Below are 13,531 nucleotides of genomic sequence, written 5' to 3'. Positions count from 1 at the left end.
TTTATTTAATTATGAGTGTTTTTCATTGATGTTTAATAGTAATAAAAACATGCATCTTTACTGTGTGGGGGCTCACTTTTTTTTTACTACAGGTGGTGGTACAAATCCATATTTTTCTATTATTATTTTACGTTTCTGCCTCTTTTACCTGTAGGGTGTGGAGGATCTTGCCCAGAGTCTCCCTGGCTGCCTTGAAGTTCTCATTGCGAATGTTCGCTTTTATTGCTGCCATTCCCTCGGTGATCAGGCTCCTCCCCTCAAGGAACTTCTCAGAGTTGAAGTGATGGGGAGCACTGATAAGGTACAACACATTATTATCTGGTTTTCTTTTTCTAACATCAGTCCTATATTTCACTTTTTAACTTCCACACTTGCTGCCTTCTGGACTGATTACATTGAATACAGACTGAGGTTGTTGCAATAGGTCTGATGTGTGTGTTGTCAGAGCCAATTTATTTCTAGTTGGAGTGAAAGGTTTGAGAAGCAATGACACAAATGACCAATGAAAGACATCGACATATTTTATTGTCTGTATGTAGTGAAAATGTAAAAGGTGTACTGGAGTAGTTATATAATATTTTCCCACCTATTGGCGAAGTCTCGGTCGACGAGTCCATTCTGGCTATAGATTTCCTGGAGAGCGGAGTGAAACTTGGCCCCTGATACGTCGCCTGTGGCTGTGGGCCCAAGACAGGCCTGGACGATCTGTCCAGGAGAATCTCCCTGCAAGGCAGGAGTAAATAAAAGTTATTTTTTTTTAATAATTAGAATATCAGTAATGGTGTGTCTTGATCTTATGCATGCGTTTCCAATTGCATCACGAATAGTTCTGGCATTTTGAATACCGAAGTAGCATTATGCAGTACTACAGCATGTTACAATATCTCTATCTATTAATGACACATTTATTTAATTATTTAATGGTGCATTTATTTTGTTAATTTTGGCACTTTCCATCCTCATTACCCCAGAGAGCACATGTGTATGCGATATAACCAGCAAATGTGGCACAGAAGCTACAGCAGGATTTACTACTAAATGAAACACATTAAAGAGGAAACAGAAAACCTTTCTCCGTGTTTTTTACAGTTTGTCATGTTAACAGAGTCTCAGTCTAAGTCAGTGTTTAAGCTGCTCAAGACGTTAGCATGCTACTGGTTAGCAACTGTCAATCAACTGTCAATGGCTTCAACACGATAAACACATGTGTGGCTCACATCTATGAACACTGAGGAAGCTCAGCTCTGACCTCTGTCACATGTTGTGCCAAGTTTTGGAGTTTGGTTCAGGGCTTTCTCTTGGAGAGGCCGGAGCTGAGGTAGCATGCTAACATCTTAAACACTGACTCACTGGTTTCTTCACATAAACGTGGGGCTGTGTTTTAACTGTTATCTTCTTGAGCAATGACTACGAGTACAAAAAAATGTACTCAATCAGTTGTCTTTCTTTTATATCCTGAGTAGAGATATTGTTACATGTTGTAGTAGGCTACTGCATCATTCAGTATTTCAAAAACTTTCGTATTCAAAATGGCCGCCATACGTGTGCTATAGATTGTTACTTGTGTGTGTGTTTTAATGGATTATTTTATTATTTTTGTTATTTGAAGTTGAGTGATTGATTACTTCTGCTGAAACATCAATTTCCCTCGGGATCCATCCATCCATCCATCCATCCATCCATCCATCCATCCATCTATCCATCTATCCATCTATCCATCCAAGTTTTTTGAGAAAATTCTCCATTAATAACAAAATGTCTTTATTTGTATCAAGAGCAGACACTATCGTAGAGGTTTTTAAGGCTCACCATGTCTTTGAAGTCATAATCGTATTTTTGTGCCACGGCTTCGCACGTTTCCATGACTTTCTGCAGCAGGGCGTTCTCAGTGATGGTGACATGAGAGGAGCTCCCACCACCGATAGGGACAAAGGCCAGGGCTGGTCCCGACAAAACCATAGCAAATACAGCCAGACCCAGCAAAGAAGCCATCATAAATCTGAAAAGAGAGAGATAGGCAGGGTTGGAGTCAAATAAAATAAACCAGGCCTACTCAATAGGCGGCCCGCGGGCCAGCTCCGGCCCGCCAACCAATTAAATCTGGCCCGCGCCTCATTTTCCATAAGTATATCTATTTTTTGGCATTATCCCAGCCGCATTCGCGATGCTGCGCGGCGCATTTGCACCGGAATCGCGCTGCATTGCGTAGCAGTTTGCCTGCAGCCTAGCTAGCGTCTCTCCTACAGCGCGGCTCAAATGAAAACATGGCTCTTTAAAACGGTGTAAACTGAGTAAACAGGAGGCTTATCGTTGGACGGACGGACAGGTTTTCTACACCGAAGCACAAGGACAGTGTGCAGCGTGTTTTTGGACTTTTGTTTGGATTATCCCACGCAGAAGCAGCTCTCTTCACGCACCACGGCAGATGACCACATGTTTCCCTGTCATCTTCATCGTTACAAAGGGCTTGACCAGCTACTGTCAGGTAAGAAACACCAGTTCAGTTGTGGATGTTTGTAAAGTGGACGATGAAGCTGATGGTGTGCGTGAGTTTTGGATAAGTGTCCTGCACCTGCAGCATGCGTGTTTAAAGGAATAAGCCACCGTTTTTAGATACTGAGATATGCTCTTACCTCACTTTAGCCGAGTTAATATATCCCCGTCTGGTCTTTGTCCGCGCGCTCTGCCAGGCAAACGGAGCACATACGCAGCCTCTCCCACATGTCACATAGCTCCAAAAAAGCTCACGATAGAAGCTACCAAGCTCTTCCAAGTGTTCCCTATTTAAATAAAGTTACGTGAAGTGTTTTCATGCGAAGTATATTTACACAGAAATGTAACGTGTCGATTTTATAAGCAGATAAAAAGGGGGACTATATTGTGAGGCGTAATGATACGAGGAGCACAGCGTTCGCGCAGTAACTCCTAAAGGTTATTGACTGAAGTGAGCGGGGTAAGTCTTTAGGAGTTACTTTTTTGCTCCTCGTATCATTACGCCTCACGATATAGTCCCCCTTTTTATTTGCTTATAAAATCGACATGCTACATTTCTGTGTAAATATACTTCGCATGAAAACACTTCACGTAACTTTATTTAAATAGGGAACACGTGGAAGAGCTTGGTAGCTTCTATCGTGAGCTTTTTTGAGCTATGTGACATGTGGGAGAGGCTGCCTATGTGCTCCGTTTGCGTGACAGAGCGCACGGACAAAGACCAGACGGGGATATATTAACTCGACTAAAGTGAGGTAAGAGCATATCTCAGTATGTAAAAACGGTGGCCTATTCCTTTAACAGGTCAGCGCTAAAGCTCGCTCTCTGGGCTCTAACTTAACTAAATAACATCTGAATCATGAATCTGACAGGTGCATTTTCTTCCTTTCTCCCCCGACTTCATTCGATACGTCTTTGTGGGAAATGTACAAGCGCAGAGAGGCTCTTTGTGAAGTTAACAGGCAAAAGAGAGGCTGAATATGTGGAGGAGCTTCTTCCACTTTTATCATAAAGCTCGAGGTCTTGACAGAACAGCGGCTCAAGGGTTTGGTCAGCGTATGTCCCTTCAGCTGAGGAGCAGTGGCTGAGCAGGAGTTAGTCATGTTGTTTGAGATGAGCTGGTCTCACATGTAACTCTCTTATTCTGTATCAGGCCTTTGGTCTGGTTTATGGGATTTAGTCCTGCCTTAGCCCTGATATACTGTATCATGTTTTGCCCTGGTTTAATCCTGGTTTAGTTCTGAGTAGTCCTAGTTTATTATTAGGCTCTTTATTATTCTGTATTAATATGTTATTGCAATGTTTCTAAAGCCTAAAATGCTGAAATATAATACAACTATTGTGTTTAGGTCCAATTCTATTCTATTCAAGCATTGATGATAATGAAATTATCATTTATTTATCCCAAAAATATGAATATGTTTGGTGGCAGTGGTCGGCTCACCGACTGACCGGCCCAGTGGCCAATGACCTCCCACAAATCTGGCCCAGTGACAAAAGTAATTGAAGAGCCCTGAAATAAACCTTACTAAGGCGCCAGTCAGTAGGGGGCGTAAGCTCTCCCTACTGACTGAAAAATCCATGTAAGCTGCCTACGACACGGCACCTCCACCACCAGGTGTCACTTCTGAGGAAAATCACAGGAAGTGATCGAAACTAGTCAAGCAGGTAAACTAAACCTTCTGTCTTACTATAAGAAACAAAACTGTAATAGTCTTAACCTAAGAAGACAGTATGAACCTTCTACAAAGACTCAAATTGAGTTTTGGACAAAGCGGTGTCAAGGCTTACCGGACATTGGAATCGCTGCACGAAAAACTAGCACGCCAAAATAACTATCTCCGTTTCCATCTCAGATGCCGCAACGAAGGAATTACACCAACTAGCCTTAACATCAGAAACCCAATACGAACGAGGAACGTGGAAATAATTGTGAACAAGGCACGGATGGCCCTGGTAAAGGAGAGGATTCGCTGCATATCTAATAAGATCTCACAAATCAACTCCGAAATAGAGAAACGTACCCATGAGCGATCACCTCGAGGAAAGACACGAAAAAGGATTCATTGCAACCAAGTCCAGGCATATAGACAAACTCAATCAGCTCATCGCCAAATCAGGGAAAAAAGCAAACAACTCCACAACGCCGCCAGAAAACTGGGTATGTTGTAGACAGTATTGGATCTATCACATAAAACCTCTCCAAGGCTCTAGTTGAAATAATAAATTACTCGGACTCACAAAACAACACTGCAAAAACTCCAAACAACTGGCACAAGAACTACAACATATGACCATAAAACCGGATGAAATGTTTATATCGCACGATGTAGTATCTCTGTTCACAAAACCCGGTCAAAGTCACACTCAACATTGTAGAAAATAGACTCAAACAGGACAAAACACTAAGAAAAAGGACCCAACTTACAATAGAAGATATCATGCAGCTGTTAAACTTTGTGGCCACATCAACTTACTTCCAATATCAAGAAATAATCTACAAACAAAAAGAAGGTTTTGCAATGGGGGACCGTCTGTCTGCCATCATGAGCGGGTTCTTCATGGAGGACTTAGAACAACGAGCCATCACAACAGCCCCAGCTGACAGCAGGATCACACTCTGGAAACGGTTTGTCGACGACATACTGGAAAAAGTCAAAACTGGACACACACAGCAGATCACAGACCATCTCAACACTTTAGACCACATTGGAAACATAAAATTCACCCACGAAGAGGAATCAGTCAACTCCACAGCCTTTCTGGACCTAAAAATTCATCACCAAGAGAACGGCAGCATTCACATCGAAACACAGGAAACCCACACACACGGACCAATACAGTATCTGTTATGGACTTCAGAACACCCAATGGCTCACAAACTCTCAGTGGTCAGAACTTTATACAACAGGGCAAACATCATCACAGACACACAGGACAAGGAGGAAGAGGAGGCTCACATCCAACACGCACTCACACACTGCCAGTATCCACAGTGGGCAATTGAAAGGGGGAAAAAACAGGCACAAAACACAGAAAAAACACGGGAGAAAAAGGGAAGTAGGACGACACAAAAAGAACACAAAACAGCATTTGTCACTTTACCATACATCAGAGGGGTCACAGAGCGCATACAGAGGACCATGAGGAAACACAACATAAACACTCCAGTCAAACCACACACCAAACTCAGACAGTTGTTAGTCAGACACAAAGACAACATCCATCAAGACCGGAAATGCGACGTCATATACGAAATCCCATGCCTATCATGCAATAAAACATATGTGGGGGAGACGGGGCGATCATTCAGCACACGAAAGAAAGAACACCAGAAGGAATGCGAAAAGGAGACAGCCAACAGACAAACAAGAGCAATAAAAGAACAAGCAATGCAAGAAAATCTAAAATCAGCCATATCAGACCACTGTAAGAGGGAGAACCACATCATGAATTGGGACAATGCCAGGGTCATCCATGCCGAAAGTAACAAGTACCACCACTGGATCAGAGAAGCCATCGAGATCAAGAAACATGCATCAACATCTATGAACCGGGACGAGGGAGCGTACACCTTATCCCACACTTGGGATGCCGTCCTGGAGAAGGCGCCAGTCAGTAGGGGGCGTAAGCTCTCCTTACTGACTGGAAAATCCATGTAAGCCTCCTACGACACGGCACCTCCACCACCAGGTGTCGCTTCTGAGGAAGATGACAGGAAGTGATCGAAACTAGTCAAGCAGGTAAACTAAACCTTCTGTCTTACTATAAGAAACAAAACTGTAATAGTCTACAACAACAAAGTGACGAGAAACACAACAAAAGAGTGACTAAAACATGCCAGAAAAGCAACAATAATACAACAAAAAAGTGACTGAAGAGTGTTGTGGATTTTCTTACTTAATAAAGCTTAAGAGAAGTTTGTCTAGTCAACATGTGAAGTTTATTACACAATGCATCGCGGAGAGGGTTACCCAGACCGCGGAGATCATGGTAAGCTCTACTCTGCTCAGCCCTGGCACTACCTTTATAGGTGAGTGCCACAGACAGAGCAGCATGGACAGGGGTCATACACAACAAAGGGAAGCCCAGAAACACAGAGAAATGGTAATACAGTTGGAGATGTTAATGCAGCCACCAAAAGGCACTTTGCATGGTAATGAAATCATGGTGGCGTTTGGAGGCAGAAGGAGATCTTTTGCTGTTGGGGAGATGGGCCATTTGGGACCTTTGTCTAAAGGTGCGAGGGCCTCGTCTGGGGTCCAGGAAAGGCCGGTCTCTCTACCCAGCAGGGGACCCAAGACAGGGACGCCAGTGTGGTTACTAATTTAACTAACTAAATACTAAAATGCCATAACAAGAGCAATAAAAAAGTGACGAGAAAACAGGGCAGAAATACTTTTATAAAACTCACCAATTTTTTTTTTTCGAAAAACCTACAAAAACGCCTATACTTTTTTACAAAAGAGAGGCGACAACGCAACAAAAAGTTACAGTTAGTTTTGTATGCCGTAGCTTTCAAATGAGGTGCTACACTGTTGCTCTGCAGTCGAGAAGCTTTTAGATTTGGGTATTTAAAAAAAACTTGGCATTTGCAGAAAATTGTCTTTTACTTTGGGCTTCAGTGGTTCAGCCCTCGGTGATTTGGCGATGATGAAAATTGGCCCTCCACCACACAAACTTGCCTGCCCCTGCTATAAAGTACACAAAATTAAACAATGTGGATTTTCTAAGCGGATAAAAAGGGGAACTACATTGTAAGGCGTAATAGGCGTTATAGTGTAACACTTCATGTAACCATATTTAAATAGGGAAAACGTGGAAGAGCTTGGTAGCTTCTACCTTCACCTCGTTTGGATCTATAGAGGAGAGGATGAGAGGCTAAATGCTAACACCGTCTTTGCTGTGTTCACCTGACTGAGGGCATGCCTGTAGACCAGACAGGTACAAATGAACTCGTCTAAGCAAAGGTAAGAACATATCTCAGTATGTAAAAACAGTGACCTATTCCTTTAACTTTTCGACATCTGGCCACGCTATGGACCATAAACGTACATTTATTTAATTGTAATTTTATGTGGAAGACACACATTAAGTGACACACAATAGTTTAGTGAAATGAAATTTATACATGGTATTTTTATGATTATAAAAATGAAAAGTGGGATGTGCATAAGTACTGGCCCCCCTTTCCTTTTAGTGTAAACAATTGCCTTCAGAAGTTGATGATTTGATGATTTCTAGATGATCACATGTTGACCCAGTGACTAAAAAGAGTCTACCTGTGTGTAATCTAATGTCAGTTCAAATACAGCTGATGTGTGATGGTCTCAGAGGTCTGTTAAGAGACTTGGGGAGCAGACAGCATCATGAAGTCCAAAAACATACTAGACAGGTCTGGGATAAAGTTATTGAGCAGTATAAAGCTGGGTTAGGTATTAAAAAAATGTCCAAAACTTTGAACATCTCTTGGGGTACATTTAAATACAGTGCCTCTCAAAAGTACTAATACACCTTGAACTTTTGCACATTTTGTCATGTTCACAACCATAAACATGAAGATTTTATATTGAATTTTTTACTGAACGTTCACACACAAGAAACAGACAACTGTGAAGTGAAAGAAAAATGATACATGATTCTGCTATTTTTCTAAAAATAGAAAAGTGAAAAGTGGGGCGTGCATAAGTATTCATACAGCATTTCCTGAGTGCATTAAATTGCCTTTATGGGACAACTATAAGTCGCACTCTACACAAATCTGGCCTTCATGGACGAGTGGAAGAAGAAAGTCATTATTGAAAGGAGGCCATAAGAAATCCCGTTTGAAGTTTGCTAGAAGTCATATGGAGGACACAGCTCCATGTGGAAGAAGGTGCTTTGGTCAAATGAGACAAAAATTGAACTTTTTGGCCCAAATGCACAACGTTGTGTATGGAGCAGACCTAACACTGCTCATCGTCCTGAGTGCACCATCCCCTGTGTTGAATATGGGGGGGAGCATCATGCTACGGAGCTGCTTTTCCTCAGCGGGGACTGGGGAGATTGTGAGAATAGTTGGGAACATGAATGGAGCCAAATACAGGGACATTTTGGAGGAAAACCTGCTGGAGTCAGCAAGAGAACTGAGGCTGGGGCGGAGATTCACCTTCCAGCAGGACAATGACCCTAAACACAAAGATAAATCTACAATGGAATGGTTAAAAAAAAAACATATTATATGAACATATAAACATATTAATGTGTTAGAGTGGCCCAGTCAAAGTCCTGATCTAAATCCTTTTGAAAATCTGTGGAAAGATCTGAAAACTGCTGTTCACAAACGCTCTCCTTTTAATCTGACAGAGCTTGAGTTGTTTTATAAAGAGGAATGGGCTAAAATGTCAGTCTCTAGATGTGCAAATCTTGTAGAGTCAAACCCCAGAAGACTTGCTGCTGTTATTGCAGCAAAAAGGGGGTCCCACAAAGTATTAATTCATATTAATTCATTAATTCATGCTGTATGAATACTTATGCAGGCCCCACTTTTTGTTTTTTTTATTTTTTGAAAAGTAACAGAATCATGTATCATTTAGCTTTCACTTCACAGTTGTCTGTTGCTTGGGTGTGAACTTTCGGTAAAAAAGAAAAATCTAGATAAAATCTTTATGTTTATGGCTGTAAACATGACAAAATGAGCACAATTTCAAGGTGTATTAATACTTAAAAATAAATTAAATAAATGCATGTTTGCTAAGTAATCATTGTGTCATTATTCATCATTATTATCAAGCCAATTAAAATCAATTTCTTACCTTTTATGATTAAAAGATACAACCGTTCTCAGGTGGTTTGCAGAATCATTAAGTGATTAAAAAAAGTGATGCTCCTACTTCATCTGATTGCAAAACAGTTTCTAGTTGCGCTGCAGATGTTTTGACTGAGAGGAGGGAAACTTCCAGATTTTGAATGCGCCCACTCTGTTTTTAAAACTGGCACTTAAGTTGCCTCCTTTTAAGGATGGTGGGAGTGGTCTAGAAGCTCCTCTGTGGGAACTATGGGACAGATTTGGAAATTCCAGAATTGACGATTCATGTATGTTTGTCACAGGCTTTAAATAAGATAAGATAGGATAGCCTTTATTGATCTCACAATGGAGAAATGTACTTGTCACATACAGCTCTCAGAAACACTCAGGGTGTGCAAATAGGCAGAAAATTTGAGAAAATAAACAAAAAACGGTTAAATAGTACAATAGTGGTATCTTATGTACAATGACTACCAAGGACTTTGTGGGGCCAAAAGTATAAACAGTATATAATTAAGTAAACAGACTATAAACAAGAATGTTTTAGCAGTGCAGGGTTACATCATAGTGCAAGTGGTTGATAAAGTGATGCAGGTAAGTTATTTAAATACAGCGGTTATTGCACATGTTACTTCACAGTCTTGTTATACAGAGGCTTGCTCACTCCAAAGGACCTCAGTCTCCTCAGAAGGTGGAGGCGACTTTGGCCTTTCTTGTACGTTCCTTGTATTATTAACAGATTTGATACAATAAGACCTTTTGCACAAACCCTCCAACAAATTATTTGTGCAAATTCGCATACCTCACAGCTTTTTTCATTAATTAAAACACCAACAGATTCAAACAGTCTGCGCATGGGCAACATTAAGACATCATGTGTTTTCTATATTTTCTATGAAAAAATATGTTTTTAATAATTGTACCAACTTGACTTTACATTAAAAATCAGGTGTCCAGAGTTTGATATATGTCCTGGTACAATGTCCCAGATTTCAAGTATTTTAAGGACAGATGCTGTACAAGCATCAAACGAGGAGATGGTGAAAGACTGTTGTGGAGCGGAGGGAGCTGCAGGAGGAAGAAGAAGGAGGGAGGAGGAGCTGATCAGTGAGGGACACCACGCTCTGAGACGGGGACGGGCCCAGGAGGCGCTGCACCGTTTTAGATCATCGAAGGAGACAGAGGACAGACAGCCAGGTTTCCTCTACTTCCAAAATCATGCAGGTCAGATTGACACACAGTGGACTGACACCTGAACAATAATTTGTTGTAATATGACAATGAAACACTTACTTACTTACTTACTTACTCTTCTTTAGGGTTCCATCAAGAAGAAGATTGAGTCCATGAGGTGATGGAGCTCAGCGAGTATGAAGAGACCCCCGTGGCCTAAAGCCAAGACCCTGAGCCTGTCCTCTCCGGTGGGCGACCCAGAGGACCTGTGGCTGCAGGAGGGCGATGGCAGGAAGCTCCGGCCCATCGTGGACTCCGTCTTTGGACAGGTAGGAGGCTCGAGGCCCTATTATGCCTCCATTTCGTGAATAAAAGGTCCATTTACCCAACGATTAATGTTTTTACCATTACCAAAAAGGGCAATAAATGTGGTGACACCTTTATTGTATGTCTATTTCACTGTAGTGAACTTATAAGTTTTTATGCTAAAACATAGTTAACACCATTATTTTTAAGATTCTGCTAAACATTTCTCCCAGCTTTCTTTAGTTTGACCATTTTTGTGATGTTTATAGTTTCACTTTCTTATTGGACACTGATAGGAAGTGACATAGATAGAGGCAAACAATTTTAAACTGTTACCGTGCCGACCATTTAATGTCAATGGGAAATTAGTCGAACTGCTACAGAACCTCTATCTATGTCACTTCCTGTTCATCACGGTTCATCACGGTAGTGTAAAATCCAAAAAATAATAAGTAGGTTTTGAAATGAAATAGCCTAATGATCGTTGTTAGACAGTATTCATAACCTTACAATAAAATTGGCAATGCTTTCCAAGCTGCTTTAGAATCAAATGTACCTCTGGGCTCACAATACGTGAAAGCAAAATAGAAAACAAATGGTCCAGCAGCAACGTAAAAAAAAAGAAAAAAACTACGCAGTGCAGGCGCTCGTTAAGTGGTAGTTTCATTTTCGCTTGTACTCACACGGAGGATAAATCACTCGGAGCAGCGCGTTTGATTAGAGGCTCGTGTTTGAGCAGGTTTTGGGCAAGGTTTTGCGTGTACTTTTTGTCGGAGACAAAGCTTTGGAGACGGAATACGGTCAGCACCAACCACGCACACACTCAGTACTGTCGCCAGGCTTCCAGGTGTTCCCAAACGGTCTCCCATCCCAGTCCTAACCAGGCCCTTCCCTGCTTAGCTTCCGAGGAACGGTCTCCCATCCCAGTCCTAACCAGGCCCGTCCCTGCTTAGCTTCAAAGTCGGTATGGGAAATAAACATGGCGGCGCCCAGGCGGCGGCCATTTAGATTGCGTTTTCTATTATAGATGAACATAAATATATTTAATTGAAATTTTATGTGACAAACACTAAGTGACACAATCATGAAGTGAAATGAAATGTATACATGATTTAGACTTTTTTTTTTTATAAATAAAAAATTGAAAAGTGTGTGATTGTGTGATGATTTCTAAATGATCACATGTTGACCCAATGACAAAATAGAGTCCACCTGTGTGTAATCTAATGTCAGTTCAAATACAGCTGCTCTGTGATGGTCTCAGAGGTCTGTGAAGAGACTATTGTGGAGCAGAAGCATCATGAAGTCCAAGAACACACCAGACAGGTCCGGGATAAAGTTATTGTGAAGTATAAAGCTGATTTCAAAGCTTTAAACATCTCTCAAAGTACAGTTAAATACACCATCCAGGAATGGAAAGAGCATGACATCACAACAAACCTACCAAGATCCGGCCGTCCTGTTAAACTTACTGACCGAACAAGGACAGCACTGACCACAGCTGTTACCAAGAAGCCAATGATGACCCTGGATGAACTGCAGAGAGCTACAGCTCAGGTGGGGGAAACTGTCCACAGAACAACTACTACTCGTACAAATCTGGCCTTTATGACAGAGTGGCATTTTTAAAAGAAAACCATAACAAGTCCTGTTTACTGTTGGCCAGAAGCCAAATGATGACTTCTGGCCAACAGCAAACAGGACTTCTTATGGTTTTTTTTCAAAAATGGCTTCTTCTTGCTACTCACTGGCACTTATTTTTAAACTACTATTCTTTTAATCTATTAGTTATTTTTGCAAATAGCATCAATATCAAAATGCACATATACAAGGTTATATAATTACAGTCCCCATACCTCTGGTTTGGAAGCATATGTTAGAACATTCAGACTTGTTTATCGCTGACTCTTTGAAGACTGACAAAAAGAAAATGTGGCTATAGTGATTTTCTTAATTAAGGTGGAGAAAGGTGAATCCTGCAGGTGCACACTGCCATTGTGTCCTTGGGCAAGACACTTCACCCTCCTTGCCTGCAGTGTCTGACGCTGGTGCTTGAACGCGAGTGTGGATGGGTGAGTGGTTCCTTCATGTAAAAGCGATTTGAGCCCAATGTAGATAGAAAAGCGTTATATTTGTGACCATAAGGGTTAGTATGATTTAATCAACCACCACTAAGTGCAGCTATATAACCTTGTATGTGTGCATTTTCATATTGATCCTATTAACAAAAATAACTAATTAGATTAATATAAGAATAGTAAAATCAGTGCCCTTTTACCTGAGAAAAGGTGACTGGACTGATGTTACATAGAAATGCCCAACAGGTGGCGAAAGAATAACATGATCCGACTCTTTATCGACTTTATTATGATACAAATAGGCTAAATAAATATATATTAATTAAATACATACCTACATGAAATAAATAATAAAAATGTAGCCAATTACACTTTTGATTTATGCTAAATAAACTTAATATTGGAAATTACAATTTTTTCCCCTGGCGCCCCAACAATATAAATTCACTTCTTTTTAAATAATAACTGTTTTGTCATAAACTCCTCATAAATGTACCAATAACAGTGACTAATAGGTTAAATACGGATTTTGTGAATGATGTCTGTCTTTGAGGGCTCCTGCAGTGCCTATAAGGCCCTCCCAGGGGTTGAAAGTTGCGATTCACACATCACTTCCTGTGTACTACTAAGCAAACATGTATTTATTTATTTAGCTTATGTGAGAATAAAGTTATTTTTGATTAATTAATGAACG

General features: G+C 40.9%; 1 protein-coding gene across 2 annotated transcripts in view; it reads right to left on the bottom strand.

Moving 5' to 3' along the window:
- LOC306960786 (von Willebrand factor A domain-containing protein 7-like) overlaps window positions 1–10,604 on the bottom strand; it is an 86,748-nt gene extending 76,144 nt beyond the window's left edge. Inside the window, exons 1-4 of one of the 2 annotated variants that reach the window (XM_079553338.1) lie at window positions 10,586–10,604; window positions 1,810–1,999; window positions 587–723; window positions 149–293 (exon numbers count right to left, since the gene is read on the bottom strand). In XM_079553338.1, coding sequence (XP_079409464.1) covers window positions 149–293; window positions 587–723; window positions 1,810–1,995 — 468 coding nt within the window. In that variant the 5' untranslated portion in view covers window positions 1,996–1,999; window positions 10,586–10,604. Of the gene's footprint in view, window positions 1–148; window positions 294–586; window positions 724–1,809; window positions 2,000–9,287; window positions 9,456–10,585 lie in introns of those variants that run through there. The other variant, XM_079553337.1, reaches the window with a different exon arrangement.
- Between the last annotated feature and the right edge of the window lie 2,927 nt (window positions 10,605–13,531).

The sequence above is a fragment of the Gobius niger genome (assembly GCF_951799975.1).
Source record: "Gobius niger genome assembly, chromosome: 3".
NCBI lineage: Eukaryota > Metazoa > Chordata > Actinopteri > Gobiiformes > Gobiidae > Gobius > Gobius niger.
The sequence above is the reverse complement of the archived record's forward strand: the minus strand, read 5'-3'. Positions and strand labels throughout refer to the sequence as shown.